At 37.0% G+C, this 27,435-nt stretch overlaps 1 protein-coding gene across 2 annotated transcripts; it reads right to left on the bottom strand.

The window, feature by feature from the left end:
• Positions 1-357: 357 nt before the first annotated feature.
• On the bottom strand, positions 358-27,435 carry SCG3 (secretogranin III). Of its 2 annotated transcripts, none has more exons than XM_032194544.1 (12): positions 27,252-27,435; positions 26,500-26,552; positions 25,857-25,902; positions 25,531-25,746; positions 24,335-24,477; positions 23,059-23,220; positions 22,568-22,745; positions 20,592-20,708; positions 8,013-8,096; positions 7,242-7,370; positions 5,403-5,483; positions 358-1,118 (listed from the first exon to the last, which is right to left on the bottom strand). In XM_032194544.1, exons 1-12 carry the CDS (start codon positions 27,334-27,336, stop codon positions 1,000-1,002), a joined length of 1,413 nt encoding a protein of 470 aa, XP_032050435.1. In that variant the 5' UTR covers positions 27,337-27,435; the 3' UTR covers positions 358-999. The 2 variants fall into 2 exon arrangements, with proteins under 2 accessions (XP_032050435.1, XP_032050436.1); XM_032194545.1 differs by having other exon boundaries at positions 5,415-5,483.

The raw sequence follows: 27,435 nt of genomic DNA, 5'->3' as shown, positions 1-27,435 counted from the left end.
GTGTACCAAGTAATTGGCTAGTGATAGCATACATTTGCCAAAAATAGTTTTCCAAAATTATATTGCTCAACACAGAGCAAAGTCAGTAAGCAGATCATGGCCTTGATATTCAGGGATGCTGAGATCTGATAGTTTTTTAAGGTCTTTCTGAAAAACAGGACCCATGTTCCTAAAGTATCTCCAGTTGAAAACTCTCCTTTTCCTGCAAAATGGCTTTAATTATTTCTTTTTTCCCTAAGCAAGTAATGGCTATTTACACTTTTTATCAGGCTACTCAGATAAGGGATTCAACTAATGCATGCACAATCATAAAATGGTGTACCAAAGAACATTTATACATGCTGAATGAAGCCACAATAGGGAGAATACAGCTCTTTAATATGAAAGGCGGCAGTTGTAGTGTTAAAGATATATTGGTTAGCTAATGACACTATGCTTCAAGTAATAGAATACTACATAAAGAAACAGAAAAAGGGTAAATGAAAAAATGATATTAGGATTTAAAACAAGGTTTCTGGATGTAAAATAATACTAAAGAAAACTTTAATAGGTAAATTATTTTCAAATATTTTATTTAGAGAACTATGAACTATTTTCTAATAATGCCCTTTACATAGTTGCATCTATAGAAAGCTAGTGGAGTGAGAGCAAAAAGGTGTATCATTAAAAGACCTGTCCATCAGAAACAATTTTTTTATCTACAAAAGTAAACCAAACACAAAAAATAAATCAAAGTGAACATTACATAATTATTTACCCTGCCAAATTGAAATTCAGTGTCAGAATTTGGAGTTTAGGTTTGATTTGTGAGTGCAGGAAAATACAGTATGCAGTCTGTGCACGAAGCACTACAGTTCCTCTTCTCTGTCTAGAAAGTTATCAGTACAATGTAACCAGAGCATTTCTAATGATATCCTCAAAATAACAGATCATAAGTCATTGAGCTGGGAGGAGGGGAAGCTATACTAGTTTTCTACGTGTTTGGCAGCCATCAGCTTTTTACAGGCTGCCATATATGCGTTTAATTACATCTGCCTCTTCTTTGTCCAGGATGCCCTTGTCCACATACGCATCAGCTTGCTGATCAATGAAATCTCTCAGCTTTGAAAGATCATAATCTGAAAAATAAGAATTCATTTACACAGTGAGTCATCACCATTATATTGCTTCACTTAAGAAGCAATGCCATTGCTTGGTTTACCCATAAATGCATTTTATCCAACAAAAGAGAGTTCACTATAAATGCGACTTGTAAAAAAACAAAGAAAAAAAAAAAGAAAAAGAAAAACACCTACACAATGTCTTCTTACACCTCTTGGTTCGTTTGCTATTCAAGAGTACAAGAGTAATCATCTCTTGTGCTTGATTGCTTGCTGGTAAGTGCTAAGGTAAGAATATTTGCAGGTCCAGAGATTCAACGTCCTAGTCTGCATGGAAAAGCTATTTTTAAAACCCTAATATTTTCACAATTGTCATGGATTCAAAGAAAAGTATTAAACTGACTGTCTCCTATAAAAATCCCAATAAAATTTGCACTTATTACAGAAAACTCAAGAAAGCAAATTTCTGCAAGTAAATGGACATGATATAATTATTTACCTTCATACAGAACATAGTATCCTGACTTGAAAAATACTGCAGAGTAGTCTTTATGACAGTGTTACTCTCAAAGTAGTCTTTGACAGTCTTTGTATGTCAATCTGCAATACAGTGCAGACAGATCCTTTCTCATTTTCTGATAGATGGTTGCATCTATGCAGCACGATTCATAGTACATGTATATGCATTAAACAACATTTTCCTATGATAAAAAACATCACTATTTCCCATGAAGAGAATTCTGCTTTAAAGCAATCTTTCAGATAACTTAAAAAGGTAACCTACATATATTGTGTAGTTTTAACTCTGCCAAGCACAGATCCAGTGTATTCCCACATAAACACATAAATGTTTCAGTTACATAAATATATAAAGCTGCATAAAATATAAAGCTTAATTTGTTAGAATCACAAGTTAGTTGTCAGGAGAACATCAATGTCTTAAGGTTTCATACTAGGTTAAATTAATTAGTATCTCTCATAAAAACAGATTCATCCTGAAAATTTCAGTAGAAGTGACTTATTCCATGGACAGAACCTCCAAGTGGTATTAATACTAACTTTGTAATGTAGTCCAATGTATACCACCATATATAAATGGAAGGACTTTCTTTCAAACTGCACATTGTTAACAAAACAGAAAATATTTTTTCTGTCTTTTTACAGCTAAGTGACCAAAACCAGATAGAAGTAGATAGACATTAAAGATGCAAATTAATGCTTGTGATCTTTTCTATAACAGTATAAAGTAATCTAAAGTGACTAATACAGAAAATAGATATTCAAAACACCCTACTGCTGCAGGGATGTCCTGTCCATATCTGAGTTAATTTTGCCATTTGCTGTACTGAAGCTAGGATTTCATTTTGAGTCTGTTATTGGGATTACTTGAAAGAATATAACCAGTTTGTCTCTTCATCCTATCTCAGTAATAGGGAATTAAATAGCCATTTAGTAATAAGGGTTTGAGATTTGACTCATGTTGACAAAATGAGAGTCTCCAGTGAAAGATTCCATGGAATGGAAATGGATGGAACAATAAATACTAAATTAATATAATATAATATCCACATTAACCACATTCAAATTCCTAGGTTTATTTTTTTAAATAGAATAGTATTTACAACTCTCTGATCATTGCATGGAGATGTGATGGTTTAATTTCTAAACAAATACATTCTACATGAGATTATAACCACGAAGATATTATCCAATTCTGGCTAATTTGTATATCTCATGGCAGTATAATTCATTTTTTTTTTCCTAGAACTTAGTAATGGTCTGTTAATTTCTAATGCTTATTTACAACCTATTATTTTGCGCAAGGAATTAGAAAAATCAGTTTCAATTTATATTCACCACAATAGCTGCAGCATTACACTAAGCTGTGAAATGGCTATAATAAATGAAGTGAGGTCTCGTTTGCATATTCAAATCTTGCCATTTGCTATTGCATCCTACAATTACTCACAGAATTGATTTTTGTTCCTTAATGGCTACCGTCAACATCATGAAACTATAAACTGCCTAAGTATTCTGTGAAAAATTCAAACGTGCTATTTGCATGTATTAGTTAAATGACTCACAGTTGTGTTCTGTGGACACTAAAAAGTAATAGAATACACAGCAGCCTACACCTAGCAGTGGGAGAGATGTTTATTTACACAGGAGAGGAGCTTGTCTTGAAAGAGCATTGGTTTCAGAGATGAAGCCAGGTCTGGGAGATCAAGCCAGTCAGAGGAACAGACTTCTGTTCTTCCTGTATATGCAAAACAAATTCTGGACACAAAAGCCAGTAAGGTCAAAATCTAGGCCTTTACGTGTTTCTCTCTAAATCATCCAGACCACTGAAGATTACTTGCCTCCTAAAAAGGCAATTTATATTTTTAAACTGTGAAACTGCAAATGAACACTTGCAAGGTCATTAGTCATTCAATGAAAACTAACTTCCAGTGAAATTCATCCAAAGTTAAAGACCTACAAACATTTCCTGAAGCAAACCTAAACCTCTTTATGTATACCCTGTGAATAAACAATCCATGAATAAGGGTAGAGAAGACTGGTCATTTTAATACATGAATTACTTTGTGAATCGTTTTTCTGCTAGCTCCAAGGTACTAGCTGGAAGTAGAGAAATAATTGATGAGCACATAAATGACACCTAATCGTGTACTGAAGAAACACAACACAATGCATTCACTGCTAGATAACCTTACTCTGACTGTACTTCCTTTATCATCATCCCAGGAGAACCGAATTAGCATTTTATAAAAATAAAAAGTAAGGAAAAGGTACAATAACAATTATGTATCAGAAGAGTAAGAACTGTATTCTAGTTTTGTTATAACTTATGCCGACTTTAAGGCCCATTTCCATTGCCAGAGGACAGATATTTTAGTGTAAATGAAAATCCATCTACACAGAAAGACATGCATTCAGTAGTAGCACAGTGGATCCATTTTCTGGGAGTAGTAACATCCGTACATCTTAATGCATTCCCAGGCAGATAAAATGCTATTGATCTGTAGTCACAGCCATTTGCAGGCTGCAGTAGTGCAAGAAAAAATGTCACTATGAAGACGAGTGAGGGGCTGCCCTGTCAGTACGTGTGATACAGAGAAATAATCACTTGTGACTGAGATATAGTGATTATAATGAGTACACCAATAAATATAAATATTTATTAGAAGTGTCAGGAAAACTCTTGAGCAAATGTGTATGCCTGCTGCTAACTGCAGTTGTTGCCATTGAGAGGAAAGTTTTCAGATCGGAAAAATAACCATAGGCTTGAAAAAAAAAAAGTCCTTCCCATTGCAGAGTTTCTGTATAGGAAAATTAAAGTGTTGGGCTGCAGACATGCACTTGTCTCTGAAATGTAATTCATATATGCTTCAACTCACAGAGAGGGTGGTTAGATTACCCAGGGCTAATCTTATCTCAGAGCCCCTTCTGCTTGGCTGGTGCATGAAGGACTCTTCTCACCAGGCTCCACTAATACCCCAGGGATGGATCCCTTGGCTAGGAACCTTCATTTAAAGAGCAGCTGACAGCAGAAGCCCCACCAATAGCAGAGAGAAGTGATAGGAAGCTGGTTTTATATTAAGATCTTGAAGGAAAACATGACATGGATAAATAAAGATCTGTGAAAAATAAGCTAGAAATCCTGCTGCTGTTAGATTCCTCCCTCCAGCTCTCATGTAGTCCTGCCTCCAAGGAAGAGTCAAATAGTGGAGCAGCTGGTGAGCATACCCTGTGTATCTCCTTCTGTCACTGCTCCCCTTCTGCATAGCTTTATATGTGAGAGACACAACATATTAGAATAGTTTGGGCTGTAATCTAATATATTACAGTGCTGGTCACATAGGTAGACAAATCCAGGCATCTAAAAAGATGTTTACCATGTGTGTAAAATCATAATTAAAAGGTTTGTTGAACTAACAAATGAAGCACTTGACAAAATTGACTTACTTGACAAAATCTGGTGACAGGCAGACCACCATCACTATCTGGACAGCACATGACTAACTTCTAACTGGTTAGTCGCCATGTGTTTCATGGCCAATGGTTGTTTGAGACAGTTTATATGACTTTGCCTTAGTTTGCTATTTTAATACATTAATTTAACTTTTACATGGCCTGTATTATTTAACTCTAACATCACCTATTACCACTATAATACAGACAAGCGCGGTTTCATACTATTATTTTTTAGCCTGTAACATAATGTTAAGTTATGGAATATAAATTACATGCTTTGTAATCTATATGGTAACTATCCCAATGTCCAGGCCTTTTACTTCATACCTTCTTTGTTACCTTGTTTGTTGTGTTTTTTTAGCCATTCTATGTTCTTCCTGATTGCTTCCAAATATGCCTCAGTTTTCCCTAGAGTAAAGGATGAGAGAGCACATATATCAATGATTGATGCAGCTTGTTTAACTGAGCAAAGGAAGATTAAAACTATTATTAGTTTCTGTTTAAAAGCCGAGTTCTGTCAACCTTAGCCAGTCAAAATTCCCACAGATGGCTAGCAGGTTTTATCTGTACAAGATTACTCATCCACAAAGTTAGAATCATGTTTTTTTGGTGTTTTTTTTTTTTTGGATTTGTGTACATAATTTTTGGTGGCATCCACAACTACTGTGTAAGTGAATTGAAGCCAACCTGTAGCTTTTTGATCATAAGAACTGTTCAGCAAAGCTGAAGCTGTTCAGATGGCAGGAAATGACTTAATTAACACTGAAAGCATTGACTATCTGCTCATGTACAAAATGTCAGAAATGCTTATTCATCAGTACTAACAGCATATAGCAGATATAAGATTGTGAATATTTTGAAAAGACGAGCTGAAATATAGCTACTTATACTTACTGAGAAAAGGAAAGCATTAAAAATACCATTATATGTCCTTTTTATAGCTGAAATTTTGAAGTGATGGCTATTTTTGGACCAGAAAGCACACAGGACAGAATTAGTTCCAGGATTACCTAATAAAGCCCCTAGGGAAATATTCCAGATAATGGATTCTGAATTCTTAAATTGTCTAGAGCTTTATTGATGTGATGTTCTTATATTTGTCAGGAAAGAAAAAACAACAACAACAAAAAGCACACTAGTGTGATTTTCTTGTAGAAGGCTAATACTTTAGTAAGTGGATACTGTATCAGATATACTGTAAATTTTGAGCTGAGACTGCAAAGCTAGCTTTTTAGTAAGCTATTCTATGAGAGAGCAATGAATATTTTATGAGACAACTAAACACTGAACATTTTTTTTGGAAGCTAAAGTAAAATAACCTGAACCAAATTGAACAGACAAATCTTCAACAGACAAGGGAAACGTTATTTATTACACCCTATGGGTACTGAGACGATTTTTCTTTACTGTGAAATTGGACAACCCTCCTGAGCTATTTTTATCTTCTGTACTTAAAAAGTCTCTGTTGGAAAAAATATCTTCTCCTATCTGTGACTGGCTAATAGTTTGTCTGTTTACACTGGCCACAGGACTGAACCAGGTGACCAATAAACTACAATCTGTAGCCTTGATCACTACAATTCATTATTGAACATCTTGCAGTGAAAACGTGCATACAAAAATGGACTAGATTAAAGCAGCATCAGTGCAAAGCAGATTGTATGCCTATTTTTTTTTTTAACAAATAACTACAAAACATAGATGTTTATGCTGGTTATTTAGCAATAAGAACCCCCCAAAAGGTTTCTGTCCTAACATGCATACTACTTTGCAAGTTTAGAATTCATTACCTGATAAATATTCTCTCTATATATCTCTTCCTAAGGAAGTTCACCAAGTCTGGACAATAAATTGATGATGAAGAAGGTTTTTGAGTACAGGAGCAAGAACTTACTCTGGAGGTACATCTAGACTACTACATAACCTAACCCTTCATTACTGTGAAGGGTTATGGCCTTACTCAGCATGGGCTATGGTTTCTGTATGCTTAAAGGTAAGCAAATAATTAAATAAACTTCTGAATCAAACTATTGTGTGTTGACTCCTAGTAACTATATAAAATTAATATATTTATGCTAGCACAATGGAAAAACAAGACCAAAGATAGTAAAGGATTCTAATCACTCAAGGCATACATGTGTAGCAAAAACAAAGGCTATTTTGTACCTCTGGGCTCTTCACTGTTTCCTGCTGCATTTTGTTCTTCATTTTTTGTGGAGTCCTTTGAGATTTCATATTCCTTTTCCATTTTAGCTGCTTCTTCCTTCGTACTGTCTGCTTCTTCACTACTCTTGTCTAAGGAAATAATAATAAGAGCAATTTTGTATCCTGTGTTCCAAAAGCACTTCTAAATTATGTCAGTATGATCTCTAAGAAGTAAAACATTTTGACTGATGACTGAGGAACAAACTCATGGGAGACTGTATCAAATTGGTTTCTAAAGGTCATCTCTACCCCAGACCCCTGGAAACAGGAATGTCTGTTTCTGCTCTTACAAACAGTAGCTGAATACAGGTAATTAAAATACAATAATATGCAGTTTATAAGTGTACGTCTGTTTGTGCAGAAAAAAAAAGGGGGGGGTAGGAAATTTGCCATTCACCAGATCCAAAGTTGACAAGGTGATTTTTTAACCTAAACCTTAAAAAGCATTCAAATAGCTTGATGTTGTATATGAGTAACATTTGCACTGCTCTGAAAAGGACAGTCAAGTGAATATGCTTCTCAAATACTAGCCAATTAAGTAAAAACTCATCTCTTCTTGTACCTTTAGACATGCAAGCTTTGGCTACAGACCCTTGAAGGACCAATATCTTTAGCTAGCAGTCCCTCTTCTAATACATTTCTAATACAATTCTAATACAATTAACCTGCTTTAACTAGATAAAAAATATTATTAAATATGGATTTCCAGGTAAGATAATATAGAATAAGTACCTGCTGGTAGCTTTGTTTTGGTTTTAGTGGAAGGATTCTCAAGCTTCTTCTTTGTCTGCACAGCTATCATTGTATCTAGGTTTTCTAGAAATCAAGGCAAAACAAAACCAAACTGTAGTTATTCTTCAACAGCTATGATACAGAATCTATACTATATTCTCCACAACACCAGTTTGAGCAGTGAGTGGAATTCTAAAAGAACTGTCTTCATCCTTGTCTCTGAAGAATGAATGCAGAGTCAACACTAAATCTTGATCAATCTTAAGAGAGAGAAAAATACTAAGTCATGGTAATAGCAGTACCAAATAGGGCCAATAAGCACAGATAGAGTAAAAGTAGTGAGTGCGGATAGACTGAGGATATAAATTCTAATTATTTAAATTGTATAAGTCACAAAATACAGATAACAGTATCTGTAGCAATTTATTCCGGTGAAAACAATGGAAGGGTTTAACATGACTATGAAATATGTACTTCATCCTGGTAGAACAATATTCTCACAAACTGCTTATCTGTCTGTATTTTGTACAGTTTCACTGGAAAAGAAATGCAAAAATAATGTATTAAATGATATTTAGATGAAATATATACTTAAACTGAATTAATTAAAACAAATATTTTTTAATTTGCTGAGGTCAAGCATCTATCTAAAAATGAAGTAGACAGCAGTGGCAATGTATACAGCTCTACAAGTCTAGCAAATGATTTTCTATGCAAATTTTAGGGTTGAACTCTTATCTCATTTAAAACTAAAAGCAATCTTTTCATCAAGATGGATTTTTCAGATACAATAATTGTATCTCTATGTGCGAAAAAAGTCCTTCTTTTGCTACAATGCTTAATAGATATCCACAAATACATCGTACAATTTTCTTAGTCATGTTATGGATCTGGTGCAGAATTTTCTTCTGTTTTATTGTTGTTGTTTGTTTGTTTGTTTGTTTAAAAGTTTGGTTAAACGTGGATCCAAAATTTCATAGATGTCAACTAGTTGGTTGTATATTTTTGCAAGACTTGGTTTTGAATTGTCAATGCTCCCTTTATATAAGCAGCTGAAATACTCAGTATCAAATGTGATAACTGTGGCAGAATAGATAATGTAAGGGTAGTAAATATTTTAGATAATGTCTTACATGGTAGGCCAACATTTTATCCATCAGCTAGAAAGCAAAGTTTTCAATCAGAAAGATGCTCAGCACTGAAACCTAAAGATTAGTTTTTCAGCAAGCACACTTCTCTTCATGGCAGATCACCATAAGCAATTCTGCCTGCCATCTGATGAGAAACAACATAATCCTGTCTGCCTGGATCATCTATATTTCCTTATTTACATAAAACTGAAATGTAAGCAGTTTTTATCAGTAACCTGCTTGACTACAATCTGTCAATTCTCCATCACATTAGTTTTTCTTTCTTTTTTTTTTTTTTTTTTTTTGGGGGGGGGGATCGGGGTAGAACTATTTTCGTTTATCTTATCAACTTATCATTTTAATTTGATTCTTGACCTTGTCCTATGCCCTAAGCAGGTCTGGGCTGGGTTACAAACTGGATCAGACGCACTGATGAAGAGAAGAAACGAGCTAGTATTATAGTGGTGGTATTGATGCCTCACTTATCACTTGATCCAGAGCTTATTGAAAAGACTGTAAACATTCCTTTCAGCTGAGCTTAAGATTCTATTATTTATCCTGAATCAGTACCATACTAGCACTCTGGCAGGAATATAAGGATTTCTCTGTTGCAAGAGGCACAGTTTTTTGGATAAGATTACACAGCTAAGAACTCTGTGCTTCATTAAAAACATCTTAATGAAAACAGAGTATTAATCTGGTGTTAACCGTGTAAATACATTCACTTAAAAACCCTTCGTAAATTCAAGTGAATACATTATTCTCCCTCACTAATTCATGCAAATGCAAAAACGTCACTGAATTTAGGCTTTATCCCAGCAAAATCTATTAAATCAGGCTTAATTTTAAGTGTAAAATAGTATGTTAAAATACATAGAAGTATTCAAATGCTTAAAATGCCACACATATGTAAGTGCATTGATTCTTAAGTGCCTTTCATGCTCTGTCCCCAAAGAGTTTAAGAGTTGATATACCCACACCCAGCAGGTACTACTGAAGGCAATAGGATTTGTGCTCCTCTGTTATTCGGTTACTTCTACAAATCAGAAATTCTAGTTTCTGAGTCTTTTGATTTGGCTAACAATATTGGTTTAGTTCAGTATAGGAGTACTAATATATATTACTACTTTGCCAAGTGCAGTAACATGGCAGTATGCGTTGTTCTCCAGCCCCATGAATTGAACAGCTACATCTGCATATGAAGTATAATAGTATAGCAATATTGGCCACTAACGGTCCAAGCTTTGTTACCAAATCCAAACCAAGTATAATAACAACTATACTCTATTTTCAAAGTCTTATTTCAACAGTAAAGATATGGACAAGTTTATATGAAAGGCCTTTTAATAAGGACTACGTTTTACAGGAGAAGTACTGAAGCTATCCTGATGGCTGGATGGCACATCAACGTGAATCTCAAGATTTCATAAGCAGCTGTATTTTCATTGTGACAGAGAAGTGTTAGCAATGTAAGCTTGTTCATGTTTATGGGGATCATCTGGTGCACCTACGTATATAATAAAGAGAATTTTACAAGAGAATCCCAACTCTTCCTGAAGAGGATTTATACCTTTTTTTCTTTCCCCCTTCAGAATTAATGCCTTTAACAGCTGATATTGTTTCAAAACATGTTTGTACTTGTCAAACGTGGCTAGGCCATGGCTGAGCAATGTTTGCTCTGAGTTACACTAATGGAGTGAGTCATCTCCTGAACTGAGATGTGCCCAGCCAGCAGCTAAGCAGCTAAATGTAGGATTTGGAGGTCTAACAAGAATTGATTACTTTTCTGGTATCATTTCCCTAGCAACATAATTTTTACAGAGTAAAAGTTCAGAAAGGTAACGACCTTTCCACAGAGCTGGCCACTTATTTGAAATGGCACTAATCAAAACAACAGAACAATAACTACCAAGCTAATGGAAGTGACCCATGTTGGTAAAAGAGGTCACCCCTCTGGCGGCTGGCTTTCTGAGGAGCAGTATAATCTAATCATTAGAACCAGACACCAAGAGTCAGAAGATCTGGTTTCTGCCTTGCCTCACTTTCTAACTTCCTCTTTGATCTCAAATGACTCACTGAAGCATTCATTTTTCAAGAAGGCTCCTATTTTGGGTAGGCATTCAGAAGCCCTCGGCCCAATTTCTACAGGCACTGCATGAGAGATCCTGTTGACTGCATCTGAAAATGCAAATTCCCAGCACTTATGAAACTGAAGTTTTTCAAGTTGGGTATCTGAAAATCTGAAGGACATAAAAGCAGAAAATACTTATGTTTACTCTGTGAGAAGGTACTGTGATTACACCCTTTAAATCTGTGGAAAAAGATATTATGTGGAAAAAAAAATTACAAATTAAATTACTTTGTTCTTATTATAGAGGCAGAAACTAATATACTAGTTTCTAAGTATTACCATTTGAGTATTTAATGGAATTGGTAATGGAACCCTGACAAGGACCCTTCTCCATAGATAGATTCATGGTGTTTTCTGGACTCTTGGAAATTGTCCTGCAAAGACTTTTTTATCTGCATAATTGCATTGTGCCCAGGAGGCAGTTACACATTCTATCCTTGTCAAATTGACTGATGCTGAGATTTCACATCATTAAACTTCTGCAGAAAGGCCTGCTAGAAAGGCTGTTTATTAAGGGAGAAAAAAAGGATGATCACGGTAGCCAAAATCAATCTTAAGCATAGCTAAAAAATGAGTTTACTTTATGAGTTCACGCACTACAGCAGCTTCAGATGGATAGCTTTTTGCTGATGACTGCTAGTAATTCTCCCAGGGTTCTTCTGTCTCCTGCAGTAGGTGATTCTACAGAATTTGCAAAGCCTTTTTTCATCTGTGACAAAATCCAGGACATATCAGTGTTCGTTTGTGACTGTTCTGTCAGGAATAGCACACCTGCCTAATTCTTTGGGGAAATTGTCCTTTTAGCTTACATGAGGGAACAAGAACTATCAATATCCTGTTGATTTTCGCCAATGTAGAGAAAAGCAGACTTTGACCCTTAGCTACCTCCTATCTCAATCTTTCTCATGCTAGTCAGAAATATGAGAAGCTGCTGTTCTGGGTGAGGCCCGTGGTTCATCTGATCAGTATATTTTCTTCAGCTGTGACCAGCGATGGATGCTTTAGAGGACATTCAGGTCACATAATAATAGTGAATCTAAGAAAATGGCTCTGCTGTAACTTGAAATCTAGTAGAATCAAATGAGGAAAAAGCTCCAGATACAGCATTTCAGTTATCAAAGGTGACAGTGAGGTATGAGTGAGAGGTAGCTATAGAAAATATATAATCCTAGCAGGTGTCAGTGAGGTATTTCTGGTAGAATCATGGAATTGATTCTACCAGAAATAAACTTAATGCTAGTGTACCAAATACTGATGTCACATTTTGAATGTGATGACCCCTGATTAAGAAAAAAATTATTAAACTGAAGGAAATCTGTCAGGATGATAAGAGAAATGAGGAGTGTATTTATCAGAAAAGAGCAAAGCTTGCCTTGTTAGCCTGACAAAATGAAGGCTGATAGAAGACAAAATTGCCCTCCATAAACATGGAAAGGGGTAAACATCGAAGTGGGAAATGAGGTGTTCAGTGTGGATGATAATGTTGACACAAAAGCAAATGGCACCAAATAGCCCTGACTAAATTTAATGAGAATAAGGTTTCTAAGCATCAGAGAAGTAGACTCTCAGATGACCCAACCCAAATGAATTTACTGCAAATGGGAACAAAAATCACAATTCTTTTGAAAGGAAACCCAACCAAATCATAAATGGGTGCTTTCTACAATGTGGTCTGACTCACTTGTCCTGGATATTCCTTTATTAATTATGGTCTTTGTCAGTTTAAATAATCCTTTTAAACTATACCCATAAGTCATGTAAAATGCTAGAAAAAGCATGTAAATAAAATACAGTGATGGCTCCTTAAAGAATTGATAAGAAATACAGAAAAGGTAAAAATGTTCATACATTGAACCTTACAAATTTGCCTTGCAAATCTCCCGTTCCTTTCCAACTTACTGCCTTACCTGTCAAGATATGGCATTTTCATTTTGAATCTCTCCATTTGACTGATTTATCATGATGGTGTGTCTGAAGTCTAATGCTGCCCTGAGAAACGATGTGTCAGGTGACAAACCCCAGGTAGTGGCATCACTCGTAAATGGGTTCCAGGAAGATGGTCAGAGTGATTTGAAATAAAACAGCAGCAGTATCACTTGGCAATCAGATGAAAGGCAATTGAAAAAATAAAACACAATCAGATAGGTATGTTTTGAGGTGAGCAAAGCTCTGGCCAAATCTCCTTAATTGACTTTATTTAACTCCCTGCCTCTCAGTCTGTTTCTCAGATTTAACCTTTCAGTATTCTAGAGGTATTTCCTTTGTATTACTCCGGGTCTCCTAGAGCTGTGTGGTACACTCCTTTCCTAATACCTTTCCCATCCTGAGGTTGCCACAAAGCCTACGCACACACTTTTTAGTATTTTGATAAAATGTACTTTCTAAGCATAAAAAGGTTTGGGATTAAAGCAGCATGCAGACGCCTCTACTGCAGGAGTGGGATGGAGTTTAGTTTTGAAAGTTTAGTGACACCCTCTTCACCTGACACCCACACCATCATCTCAAATCATAGCTTATGATCTACATGTAAGTGCTCAGCTGTCGTCAGAGAGGTACTAAATTAGGAAAGTATTTTTATAAATGTATATATTAAATACAGTGAGAAAAAAAAGGAAAGTGTTGCCCTCTTTTCTTTAGAAGCACAAACCATTTGGTAGGATGCAAGACCTAGATTTTCAGGATTTGGGCAATATCCTTATTTGTCAACAGAGACACCATCAGGAAACAGAGATTTCTCACAAACTATCCAGTTGGAAAGCATAGAGGAAGCAGTGAAGGGAAATGGAAGAAGAAGCAAAATATTGGCAAGAACTAGCTGCAAATTTAAAGGTTAGATAGTAATTAAGCAAAGGAATTAACTGTAATATATTCTTTTTGGTTTACAGACCTCTACACATGGTTTGATAGCCATGCAATGTGGTGGGAGAAAAAAACAATAATACTAAAACTACTGAATCTCCCTCAGAAAGGTAGCTGAAAAAATTAGATCCTATGGATAGTGGAAATACTATGTTGTCACCCTTAAGTGATGCCCATAATTACTCACAGTAGTGAGTGGTGGTTCTCCTTTTTAATTACTCTGGGGTTAGTAGAATTTTGATATCATCGCTACCCATTTTTTTTTTTTTTCTATGCAGTGAGAGTATGAATGGGGGTAAATAGAAGATAATGAAAATGGTGAGGGCAGAAAAACATTCACGTGTTTGTGCAAACACAGAGTGCCATGTGACAGAAATGGATGAGGCATTGGATGAAGCTACTGAAAGAAAAGCTTTAAGCTGAAACAGGGCCTGCGGTCAGCACACTTGCTAGACTTGCTAGACCTTGGCACACTCTTTTCACATTCTTTCATCTCACAGCCATGCAAATTCATCTTGTATTTAACTGTTCACATACACCTCACATCATCACTGCTGCTCCTCAGTATTTGGCCCACTGCCCTAATCTGAGGTGCTCCTGATTTCAGATGTATGAGAGCCCTTGATTTTCTTAAGAACAGTGTAGTTTCTTAAAGCAGTGTACTGCCATCTGTGTCACCTTAGTTCATCAGATACAAAGCAAATCTCAGGAAAAATAGAGCTGCCTAAAATTAAATAACTCCCACTGGTAGCTGTGTGCATCAGTCATATGATAAAGTCATACTGGAGAAGGAAAATGACCAAAGGGAAATTCAGATAGATTTGATTAAAGAATTTGATTATAATTGATTAAAGATTTTAATGCTGATGAAGAAAACCTACGGTATAAGCAAAGAGGTCTTTGAGAAAAATGACATTAAAAAAGAAAAAGAAAGTATGCCTGAATGGTTTCCTGTATGAAATAGTCAGTGCACTTCACCTTTCAGCTCAAAACGAAGGAAAGAACAAAAATTTCTTATAGTGCTGTCTATATAACACTTGCAGCCTCTGGCACTGGATTAGCCACACCTTCCATGACCCCTTTTGAAATCACACAGTCTGTATCAGGCAGCATTTGCTTTTGGAGACAGTGAGTAGGGGAGAGATGATGCCACTCGGTGCTGTGATCTGCTCTTTGCCTCATACTCTTGACTCAGTGCCTGTTCTTGCGTATCTAAACAAATATCAGGATCAGACCTTTGGCCTGGAGCATCTGTGCTGATGAGAACTTTAGGGATTAGTCACAGTATTCGAATGAATCCTCCTGTCTCCTAGGAAAAGGCCAGATTGTGTCTACTATGCACTGGCCTACGCTGGAGAAATTGCAGCGCTCTGCCTTCATCAGAGGTGGAGCTGTGAAGGGCACCAAGCATGAATGTGAGAGACTGAACAGCTAGTCCATATTCCTTAGCAGACAGGGGCATAGTAAAAGCAGCACAGGGGACTCAGCGCCTCTTCTGCTTCCCCTAGAATTTTGTCATGCAGCCTCAGTCTGGCTCAACCCCTACAATTCTATGATCCTGTGATCCTGTGTGAAAGAGAATACGAAAATAAAACAATGCCCCAACAGTAACATTCAAAAAAGGACCAAAGTAATGACTGTGTATACCTAGGCGGTAGCTCACCAAGAAACCATCTCCCTCGAGCTAGTACATCCTGCAGTTCGTAGTCTCCTTTTGAATTGCCCATGGAAACAAATGACAAGGGGCTAGGAGAGGTAAATAGAGACATCTGTTCGTGTCCATTTCTAACCAACACAATCTCCTACTCAGCTGCGGGGGAGAGAGTGGATTCTGACAGTGAGTCAGAGCCAAAGGGAGGCGGATGAGAGGTGGCTTTGGTTTGGTCTAGGGAAGGAGGCGGCTGTGACTCAAACACTGCATACTGATGAGCTGGAGCAATCTCTCTATTTTCCCTCCTAATTTAAGGGGGCTTTGCTCCCAAACCACTCTGCTGAGGGCCATGTGTTGTACACTGGTTACACTAAGCTAAAGGCTCTCCTACAAGGAGGTGAAAAGTGGGATCCCCCTCAGAGAGAACAAATCTCCAGAATGCTTAAACTTAATTTTCTTCCCACTCCTTTGCCTTTCTCTTCAACAATATCGTTCAGTTGTGGAAGACATAGAAGCTCTGATTTAGAAACTGAAAAAAAACTCGCCAACCTCAATTATAAGATGTAATAAAATATGCGTTATATACAGTATCAAGGTGAAACGTATACATAGATGTGAGAGAAAGAAGTACTGATGGCAAAATTTGGTGCTACGTGCACTAGTCAATAAATGAGAACACACAGGAATACAATGTTCACATAACTGATTTGCGTTTCTAGGGTAACAGTTCATGGGATAATACAACTTTCATTTGCTTGGGGTGGCAATGGATAACTTTGCTACAAACCTACTCTTGTAAGCAGAGTACAGTAGCAGAATATAATCACTGAGCTGTGTAAAGAGAATTCAGACATACCCACTGGTGCCTTTTAAAAATTTGTTTGTCATTTCTGAAAGCTCTGTTTTTGTTTTGGTCCACTAGTGTCTAATTACAAATATTTCCTCGAATAGTTCTAAAACTCACTTGTTATTTTGGTCCTATTAGTGGGAGATGATTTACAAATTTATCTGAACAAACTGGCAGAAACCATTTGTTTCTGCGTCTAAGCTGACAACAATATTATTAACATCAGGGTATTACAAAATGATTTTTCTTTATGCATTTGCTATAAACAGAGCTTTTACTAGGATGGTAGTGGACTGATATGCTTTCATTTTAAAATTAGCTAGAAAACAGACTGACATGCAGGAAAACTCACTCAGCTCACAAAAAAACCCTCTTTGCTATGCAGTGTAGAAGAAGTGTTTCCTTAACACTTATCTGCCCTGTGATTGATGGTTCTGATAGAGAAGCTGTAAGAGTGAAGCTTCACCGTGACACTACTCATCAGACAGAAAAGGAAAATGAAGGCAAGTGCAATATTAATCACAAAGTAATATTCAAACAGTGTATGGATGTTTGCAATGCATTCCTTATTCTGCTCTGCTGATATCAAAGTGAGTTTTACCATGGCTCGAACAGCATTTCCTGTTCCCTCAAGGCACTCAGCACCATGAAGGATATAGTCCTTTTCAGTTCTGCATGGGAAATTCAGCATCAGCTACTTATGCAACAGAAACAGTATGACTGCCATGAATAATGAAATAATTTATGCTGAATCGGTCACAACTTCTTTGAAAGCTTCTCGCTGCTTTCTGCCAGTCATTATGTGGAGAGGTTCCAGCTCTTTCAGTCCACTCTGTCACTGCACCCTTGCCAACAGCAATCATTGTTTCAGTAACTGTCCTAATTCCCTCCCAATACTCAACCTGTGCAGTGATAACAGCCTGTTCATCTAGCAGGCTGGGGAAAGCAAGCTCAGCTATTTGGGTAGTATTTTCTGGATACTGAGAAGCAGCCCATAGGTGAATAAATTGATAGCACAGTTGGATCTAACTCACAAGCCACTTGTGTAGCTGTGGCCCCATGTCCTTTGATTGATTACCTTATGACTTCTGTACCACCATTTGTCCACTCTTTTCATTGCAAAAAGAGATTTTAAAGCAACTTTCAATCTTCAGAGGGCAGAAAGGCTTTCTAGAAGGATTTCTGAAAGCCTCTGAACAGTCTAGAAATGTATCATGGGGCTTTTATTCCACTGAAGAACTTGCCCCCAGTACATCAAAATACATCATCCATAGCTAAGAAAGTGATAGAAGATAGCAGCAGTCTGCCATCAGCAGGGAAATTATCAAATATGATGCTTTTTGACTGAATGCACATCTCATATCAGTTTGTTACAGCCTCTCTTTAATGCTTCCAGAGCTGTACCTTCTGAACACATGCTGTAAAAAGACAGGCAGTACTTTTACTGGATAAATTGCTTTTTTGCTTTCTGTGTTTTGTGTTACAGATTTTACTTAGCATATGAAAAGCTTTTAAATATATCTTACATAACACTGAATATCTGTATTAAAACATGAACTTCCTTTCCCTTGCATTTGTATGTGGATGCTTTTGTGTTTTTCTTGCACCACACTGCAGCTAGATCTTTTGTAACTTAAAGCTAAACCTAACAACATCATTCACTGCAGCAGCAAGATATTTTCCCCTGGAGTAGGATACAATGATGATGACATAATGCTGTGGTTTCCAAATCCCAAGCCAGCTGTTACTGGTATATGAATTCAAATTTACTGTCTCTGTGTGAGAGGCACAAAAGCTTGTGACTTGATTCAGTAAATGATTTATTATTTTGAATATATAATTCAGGGACATAGTTTCGCATGGCTTCACCCACGGAGTGATGAAAAGTAATTTAGGCAGTTTTCTACTGTAATAAAACAGAAAAAGGGTATAATTCCATTTGCCCAGACCCAGCAGGTAATTTCTGCCAAGTAGCATGGGATCTGCTCACTAATTCTGGATTGAAGGAACAATTAAAAGCTGCTTTTTTTTTTTTTTTTAATTATTTCTTCTCTCTGACAGATATTCATTCTAATTCCTTCATCCGCTGCAAATGAACACAGCAGTGCATCATTCCCATAGCCTAAACTGCATTGAGCAACACTGTACCTATTCACGTAGTACTGGGTATATTATATTGTAACTTTTAGTTGAATAAGGGTGGCGATAAACCTGCTGCCATGGTTATGGATGCTGCAAGAAGCTAGCTTTCTCCTTTGTTTGCTGATCTTGAATATTTGAGAATATTAACTAAATAAATGAAGGTCAGTTTTACAGTCATTTCTCAACAGCAAGTCTAAAAAAAGAATACCACGGAAGCAATGAGAGACCTATGAGAAAGCTTTCTCCACTACGGTAAGTTGCTTTGATGAAGTATAAAATCCACCTCTCCGTAAATCGCTAATTTGCAAGGCAGAGTCTGGCTACATTGGTAGCCTTACTTTAAATCCAGACTAAATCAGACCTCTTAAATTCTTAACCTAATCCCTGCCTTCTGTACTGTGTCATCATAGCAATTTGTTTCCACAGTAACGGTATTTATTTATTCAAAGTAAAGCCAATGTGAATAAATGCCCTGAATTTTAGCAGGCAAAAATGCATCCCTAGTGTAACTCCATTATCTGAGCAGCGTTACGTCAGGGATGAATTTAACCTATTAAGTTTTGGCACAACACTATCAGTGAGGACAATATCTACGCAAGTCATGTTATCTTAATTTGTAGAATGACATTGAAATCACAGCATTCGTAAATAACTGTGTAATTATGTGAATCTTTCCTTAAACACACAGGCAGGCAGAGATCGTATCAAATATCCAAATCTTCCAAAATTCAAGGACTTCTCAATGAAAATCAAGGGACAATATTGGTCAGAGATATACAGAATTCTTTAAAGGGGAGTTACAATCATGCAGTGAATGTGAATCATGAGTCACTGGATTTTTTGCAGCCGAGTAATTGGTAATCAATCCATACAGGTTCAGTAGCATCAACCATTCGTATCAAACAAATCTACAGAAGTCATGAAAGATCATTGCCAGTCCTAACTCTGTGACAGGCTGATTTATTACGCTGAGAAATTGCCCTGATGTAAACAAAAAATTATCAGGTTAGCCTAGAACAGAAATACTTTAGAAAAATAAAAGAGCTGTAGAGAGCTTATACAGATGTACCCTTTTTCTGTAGCTCTGCTTGTTTAACTAGAAAGACTATCAACATTTACTATAAAACTTGCAAAAGACAGAAAGAGAGGTTGGTAAGAAAACAAAACAAAGACAAACCAAGCCCAGCCGTTCCGAAATCCCTCTTCAGGAAATTATAACAATTTTACAAAGTCTAATTACATTAAAAAAAATGCAAAAAACATACAAATTTTAAAATTTTACAGATTCTAAAATGTAATTCAGCAAAGACAGCTTCAAAAGCTGCTCCTGTGCCCACATGTAATGCTTTTCATAGATGGAGAGAGTTTTACTTGGTAAAACTTGGTCCATAGCACTAGGTCCTGTCTATTCTAGCTATTTACAGATTACAGATTAGAGGTGTTGAAGTGTTAGATTCCTTTTGGAAAATTCAGACACCTGATCCACCTGAATATAACTGAGTGAAATGCTAACCTTGCTCTGAAAAAACACCAATTAAAATCAATTGCATTTCACAAATGTGAAGGTGGAATAAACCTCTAAATACATATCTGATAAATAACCTTTCCATCATTATGTGGAAATATTAAAGCAGTATAGATTTCAACATTGCTATAATGAATGATCAGTCATTTAGAAGTACAGCTTTAACATTTTGAATGAAGAAGTCTGAAACAAGACTCGTAAGAGCAAAGGAGATGACGATATAATTATTACTGTTGGTAGAGTAAGAACATAGCATTAATAAACAGTACTGTTGCAAAAAGTATGTACTCTCACCCAGATAGGAAACTCCTTCTTCTGGTGTGATTGTTCCATATTTAACCATCATCTTCACAAAATCAATCAGGGTTTTCATTATGGTTATCAAGGTCTCTTTCTCTTTCATCTCTGTCTCTGTGTGAGGGGATAAAGCAAAGGTAGTCAAAGACTTCAGCCAATTCAGAAAACTCAGTTCTGCAAACTGTTTGCAGAAACTTCATGCATTAAAAACAAAACAAAAACACTACAAGGAAGGCTGTGCTAGATTACCAAACAGAAATCCTACTTATGTTCCCCTTTAAACTGCTCCTGCAGAGTACATCTGAATATACTTAAAAACTTTGGGGTTTGTTTCTTCTTTACAGCTTTTTGTCTTGAAGATCTATGTTATAGAAATAAAATAGTATTAATTTCATTTTGTGGATAGGAAAGCACACTGAGATAAGTGACTTAACAAAGTTCAAAAAGCAGTGAGCACATATAGGCACAGTCTTCTACAATGTTTTTCTTTTATTTGTCAGTGAACTACTCAGTGGATTGATCTGGCCCTTTAACATGAAGATGGCTCAGAGACCCTTTGGATTTATTGGCAAGTGTCTCAAATGAGACTGTTAATAGTGCACGAGACCATGACTGAGGAACTGGGAAAAAATATAATATTACATGGTTGGGAGGATCATGACTCCAGAATAGGACATAAACAATGATTTTTATGATAAAAATCCATGTTTCTTGTCCATATGTATTGCTGAATACCCTCATAAGCAGTGATTCTTAGCTTTCTTTTTTCACTGCATTTATCTGCTGAGCACTATTACTGTCATGTCTGCATTAGCAGCATGAATCTCTCCCACCACAGAGTTACGCAGGCTCTTCCTGCATCCCTGGTTGTCACAGGACCCAACAGAGCCAGGTGCAGTCTCAGACAGGGACAGTCAAAAACATACTCCCAGCCTTGGCAGAGGGCCAGCCCCTTTGGAGAGCTACTGAACAGGTTTTAATATTGCTCTCTGCAATTTAACACACATCTGTAGAATGCAATTGAATCTCCTCTCCTCCACCGTGATAAAAGTTGGCAGGTGAATGGGATAAAGCAGGAGACAAGGCAGAGATGTGCCTTGTGGGCCCTGATTCTGTTTGCTTGATTACCTGTTAAACCCCATATGCTGCTTTGCTTTGTGAATAGAAAAAGGAGAAAGAATAGCATTGAAAACTACCAAGTGAAAATTAAAAGAACAAGAAGAATATGAGGTTTCTAGCCTGGATTTCAGCAAAACATGCCCTCAGGTTTTTCATTCTGGTTCTCCACTAAAGTATTTATGGGGACAGTTTGAGGAAAGATTAAGGCTCCTGCAGGACAAGGAATCTACAGAATAAATTATTGCTGACTGTGCTGAAGACATGCTGGCTGCAGAGAGTAAGAGTGGGTGTGTGGCAGAGCATGCTGACAAAGGGGCTGTGGCGAGGTGCCACAATCTTGCTTTCACTAATTGGAAGGCAATAATGTCTAGCACCGGAATAGGAAGAGACGTGCAGAGCTTTCACTGCAATAAACAGCAAACCTGTGGTTTGTGAAAAGGCTGGGAGGCTCTGACTTGTTTACTGGTAGCATCATTATGAGGATTCTACTGATTCTACTTGCTCGTATCTCTGTTGGCTTAGAAGAAAAGGACATTACGGGAAAGGCCCTGGAGAAAACAATTTTCCAGTTTTTCATCATGCCCATCAACAATGAAAAGAATTCAGAATTCCTGAATCATGTGGCCCACCAAGGTCACAGCATTTGCAGTTCTGAGTGGCATTCTTCCCAACGTTTTGTCATATTCACAAAAAGAAAGAATAAAAAAAATGAGTTTATGCTATGCATCTTGGAGAACATTTTTAAAGCAATTAGGGGAGCTGTGGAGAATAGAGGGGAAAAGAGTTGGAGCAAACAAAGAGTATAATTTTCTACTTTTTCCCTAAATATTCCTGTACACCCAAAATAAGCTCACCTGAATTTAGACTTTTTAATAGTGCATAGAAGTTTGGAAAGTATTGGAGGTCTTCAAAATTATCTTCAGAAGGCAGTTCATTTCTTCTTTCCAAGATATTGGATGATGACCATGTGTTATCCACTGTGTCATCAATTTCCCCGTTAGTGAAACTATCCTGATCAGTCTTGCTTGATGTCTCCACAAAAGACATAAAAATGGATAAATCAATGAGCACATTGCGTTTGGCGATAGAGATAATTGAGCAATAGTATCATCATCTCACACCAATATTTTCCTATCTACCAAGTGAAAACTAGACTGTTTTTTCAAAGTTATTTCAGTTTAGAATCTAGCTTAAAATTCAACATAATACACTATTCATTTTTCTGTCTTATGGAATTACTTTTAGAACATCTTTAGTTTCCAGATTGAACTATTTATTCCCTAAAGTGAAGCAGTCTACTTGTACTGTTTACTGAATGAGTCAAAATTATTAGCTAAGAAATTACCATTTTTTCCTGTTGCTTTTCCTTTGTATCACTGTCTGCTCTGCTTGGAGGGTAATCAAAATCTTCAGATTCCTTCTCACGATCCTTTGCTTCATTTGCAATTAGCTGTTGTAAAACCTCTGCCACTTCATCTTCTAGGGTATAGGCCTGGCTCTCTGTGATCTGTTAAAATATTTGTTCAGAGTACTTATAGAATATTGTGGTTTTCTTAAAATGAATGCCAATATGAAACCTGAGCTTTTTAAATAGTTTGCTTCAAAGCTGAGCATAGATAAATTGGGTGTAATACATTCACTGTTTTGTGTGTGTGTATACATGGAGAGAGATAGACACATAAAAAACACATACAAACACACATCAAATATGTGTGCATACCCCCCCACCCCCATGTAGCCAATAGGAAAATATAACCCTGTAGGGCTTAACACAATGGGGTCCAGCTTGAAAGATGGAACAGCAAGTGCAGCGTAACTACATATATATATATACATGCACACATTTTCTTTAACAACATACATATCTATGAGCAACTACAACAGAATACAGTAATATAGGGAGGAAAAACGCTAATAGCTTTCTGCAGCATCTTCAAAATGTTTTTTCTTTGCTTCGTAACAGCTGTCACTTGAATGACAAGTGTACTATGCAGCTGTCCCCACACACCTCCCTTTGTAATCAGTGGGATTCAGCATGCAATAGCTGATTGCAAATTCTAGTGCAAAAAAGATAAGACTAGTGTACGAAAATATAAGGATTCCATATTGCAATATCTCAACCATTGAGATATCCAGAGAACAGAGTAAAACGCTATCTTGTTACAATTCAGCAACAATGAGAAATGTATCCTCAGCCAATCGGCATCATTATGCTCTGACTATCGTAATTAGCAGGTGGACCAGGAATGAGCTCAGACCTTTCTCCATAAACGTCCAAAATTAATTGATAATTGTAAAGAACTACTTGCGAATCAGAAGAGGAAAATTAAAAGGAAAAAATGAGGGCTTATATGGAGGAGCACAATCCACAAATGTTTTCTCCACATCAGGAACACTCTACAGTTTGGCATGTTTTGTTGCAAAGCTATCACAATAGCAATACTGTTGCAGACCTAAACTAATGTGCAGAAAGGAGTCAAGAAGCTTGCCTAGAGCCTGAATCTCATTAATATTCTTTCAAGTCAGCATTATTCGCTGGACACAGTGTTCATCCAAACTGTCTAAAAGAGCATTAAACCAACCCACAACACAGCTGAATGAAGTATTAACAAGATACTTACTAGCCCCAGACTTAGAAGTTTTGAAACGATCTTGTCAAACACTCCTCTATCATTTTCCTCATAGATTCGCGTAGCAATTTTTTGAACTATGTCTTCAGCAGTCAAAGGAGTGCCATCTAATTGATGAAGGCCATCTGGATCATCTAAAAGGATTACAGTTTAACTGTGTGCTAACTGTCCTAACTCATTTGGATTAGACATCTTGCAAAAAATGTTCGCCTGTATCTTTTTCACTTCAGAACAAAGCTGTACTTTTAAATACAGGTTAGGAACATACTTTGATACACACTTTGCATGCATCAGTCACAATGAAACGTTCTTCATGTCTATTTTCTACAGATGAAAAATGTCTTTATAACAGGCTCTTTTCTAAAAGTACAAATGTCAGGAACAAACTCTATTGCTCGTAGAAAAATTTGTAAGAATAAGAGAATATTGCTCACGTATCTGCTTATGTACCTCTTCCTGGTACTTGCCTTCATTGTATGGCTACTTAGAATAAAATATGTCATAACTAACAGCATATTATAGTCTTGTTTGGATTTCATCAAATTAAGTTTTAATTATGTAATCTTTACTTACGTTAAATAATATCATTGTGACCACTGAGAATGTGAATATGATGAGTAAGCTTTGATCTGTGATCAGTATACTCTTATATAATTAAAAATATCCTGAGCTAAATGCTTCTTTCAACTCTCAGAGGACTCACTTAAACTACAAGTCAATTAACAACTCCTGTAGTAAAGGCAATTCTTTGTCTTTCAGTTACTTCTTTTCTTTTAGCTATGTGATAAGGAGAGTCATCTAACAGGCATAACATTTGAAATAAATGTATGTGATTTATCTCTCTATAAAAGTACTTTTCCCTTTCAAACCAGAATAAATCACATTTTCATTTAAAAATATGTCCCATTTTCTTCCATCAAATCTAAAGCTCTAAAAAACACGATGCGAATTACGGTTGGATTTTCCTTCTACAGAAGATGAGTATAATAATCAACAGTAGTAATTCTTTTGTATTGTGTTTCTAAACCTAATTGCAATATGACAAGCTTCTACAACTGGAAGTAACCAAAATTGCACTGCAGGAACAAATACAGCTCATGTTCAGTGATGAATGCAATATCCGTTATTACAACCAGTTTGCAAGAGAAGTCTAACCTAAGTGTTACTTAGAGGTGATTATAGAATACCTTGGAATTTATAATCCAGTCCACCTTTAGTAGAGTCATAGTCATCCACGACCCTGCGGTTCTTGGTAGAGTCTGCATCATCAATGGCCAATTGCTGTTCATACAAAGAGCTTCTAATTGATTCCCTTTCTTTTTCATTCCTCTCTCTTTCTGCTACTGACTTTAGCAGATTCAAGTCATCAGCAAAGGAATAATTCCTGAACTCTGGCTTATTTTCTGGAAAATATATCACACGACATATTTTTTTTTTTTACCTCTTTGAATGCCATTATGAAAAAACAACAACAACAACAACACACTATAAAACCAGGAAAGAAATGTTTTACCTGTGGGAACTATTTTCCTATTCTTGTCTGCCTCAGCTTCGGCAATCTGACATATGAAAATAAAATAAATTAAAACAACAACAACAACAACAATCAGAGGCAGAAGGAATAAATACACTAAAACATATGATCTCTTACTTCATTATTACCAGCAAAAGCCTTACTCCCTGATCTTTGTTCTTAGTGTGAAGTTTGCCTTAATAATTGGAACATGTTTAAACTCTTGTCACTTTTCATCATTACCACCACATTCTCTGATCAGAATCAGACATTACAAGAAGCTGTAATAGACTTTTCATATAAGGACAAATACCAGTGATGTTTCCCTTCTTCAGCCCAAGCTCTCACTGTACTCCCTCCCTTAGGATTGCAACACAAAGGAGTTCCATGCATGTCAGCTGCCAGAGCTGATGACCTGCTTTGGGGATCTTGGACAGTAAAACCCTATAAAGAATTTATTTAAAATTATTGAAACTTTATTTTGTACCTAAAGTACATCAGTGTTTGCTTTACTGATGAATCACTTTTTATGTCGTTTGTAAAGCCATCGGGATATTCATGTATCTTGTATTTGAATGCTGAAAATATTATGAAAATACAAACCAAAAAAAAAAAATCTAAAATATTTTTTTATTTTACCTACCTGTTCCTCCAAAGGTCTTTCTACACTTAATTGTCTGTTGTGTATAGCTTTATCTAGAATTAAAAATATACACACACATATATTCAGTTACATGATGCACGTGACTCCAAAGAGGCAACACATTTTTTCTTAATTTGTTGTTTTGTCACATAAAACATGGTGCCTTAAATATGATGCTAACTGCAAGATCTTGTAAAAAATAAAATAAAATCAGTTTTCCTAGGAGAATGGGGATTTCAAATGTCAAACATTTAAACAAAGCATGATTACTTGGGGCAGAGGGAGAGGTTCTGTGACGGACATAAGAGAAATACAGATCCTCAGTAACCCCTTTCTGATGAGAAAACTCATAGATGAATTGGGTGGAAAACGCTGTAAGAGATTGACTGAAATAGCAATAATCGGATTGGCACAGCCCAGAGATTAAGAATCCGTGACACCCAGAATACCAGGGGAGACAGCGAGCGGGAGAGGCCCGGCGGCCGCTGCAGGGTGGCGGCACACAGCTTGGCACAGGACGCCCAGCCCAGCGCCTCTCCCAGGGCCGGCGCTGCTGCCCCCACTTGCAGCCAGGCACCGAACCCGGTGTCAGAGCGCAGCTCCAGCCACCCACCGCCTTGCGCCAGGAACATCGCGTCTATGGGATCCACCTGCCTGCAGCCAAGCAGAAGGGAAGTTTTGGCTCTTCTCCCCGCATCCCCTGCCAAGCACTCCCCGCAGCTGGGGGCCGCCGGCTGAGCCGAGCGCCTCACCTTTGCCCCCGGGTTTCGGGAAGCCATGCCCGCGGCTTGCCATCAGCGACAGCACCTGCACCACGACGGCCAGCTTGAGGAACATCCTGCTGCTGCTGCTGCTGCTGCTGCTGCTGCTGCTCCTTCTATTGCTGCTGCTGCCGCTGCTGCCCGGCGCTCGCGAAGGGCGAGCGCGGCTCGGGGC

The sequence above is a fragment of the Aythya fuligula genome, chromosome 11 (genome assembly GCF_009819795.1).
Source record: "Aythya fuligula isolate bAytFul2 chromosome 11, bAytFul2.pri, whole genome shotgun sequence".
Lineage (NCBI taxonomy): Eukaryota > Metazoa > Chordata > Aves > Anseriformes > Anatidae > Aythya > Aythya fuligula.
This window is presented reverse-complemented; position numbering and strand designations above follow the sequence as displayed.

What these genes read in the sequence shown, in the direction of transcription:
- SCG3 (XM_032194544.1), bottom strand. Translation starts at nt 27,336, where the DNA reads ATGTTCCTCAAGCTGGCCGTCGTGGTGCAGGTGCTGTCGCTGATGGCA. An exon ending in TAGGAAAATAGTTCCCACAG is followed by an intron (nt 25,747 to 25,856) that starts GTAAAACATTTC and finishes TATATTTTCCAG; the next exon opens with AAAATAAGCCAGAGTTCAGG. An exon ending in CAAAACAAAGCTACCAGCAG is followed by an intron (nt 7,371 to 8,012) that starts GTACTTATTCTA and finishes TTATTTCCTTAG; the next exon opens with ACAAGAGTAGTGAAGAAGCA.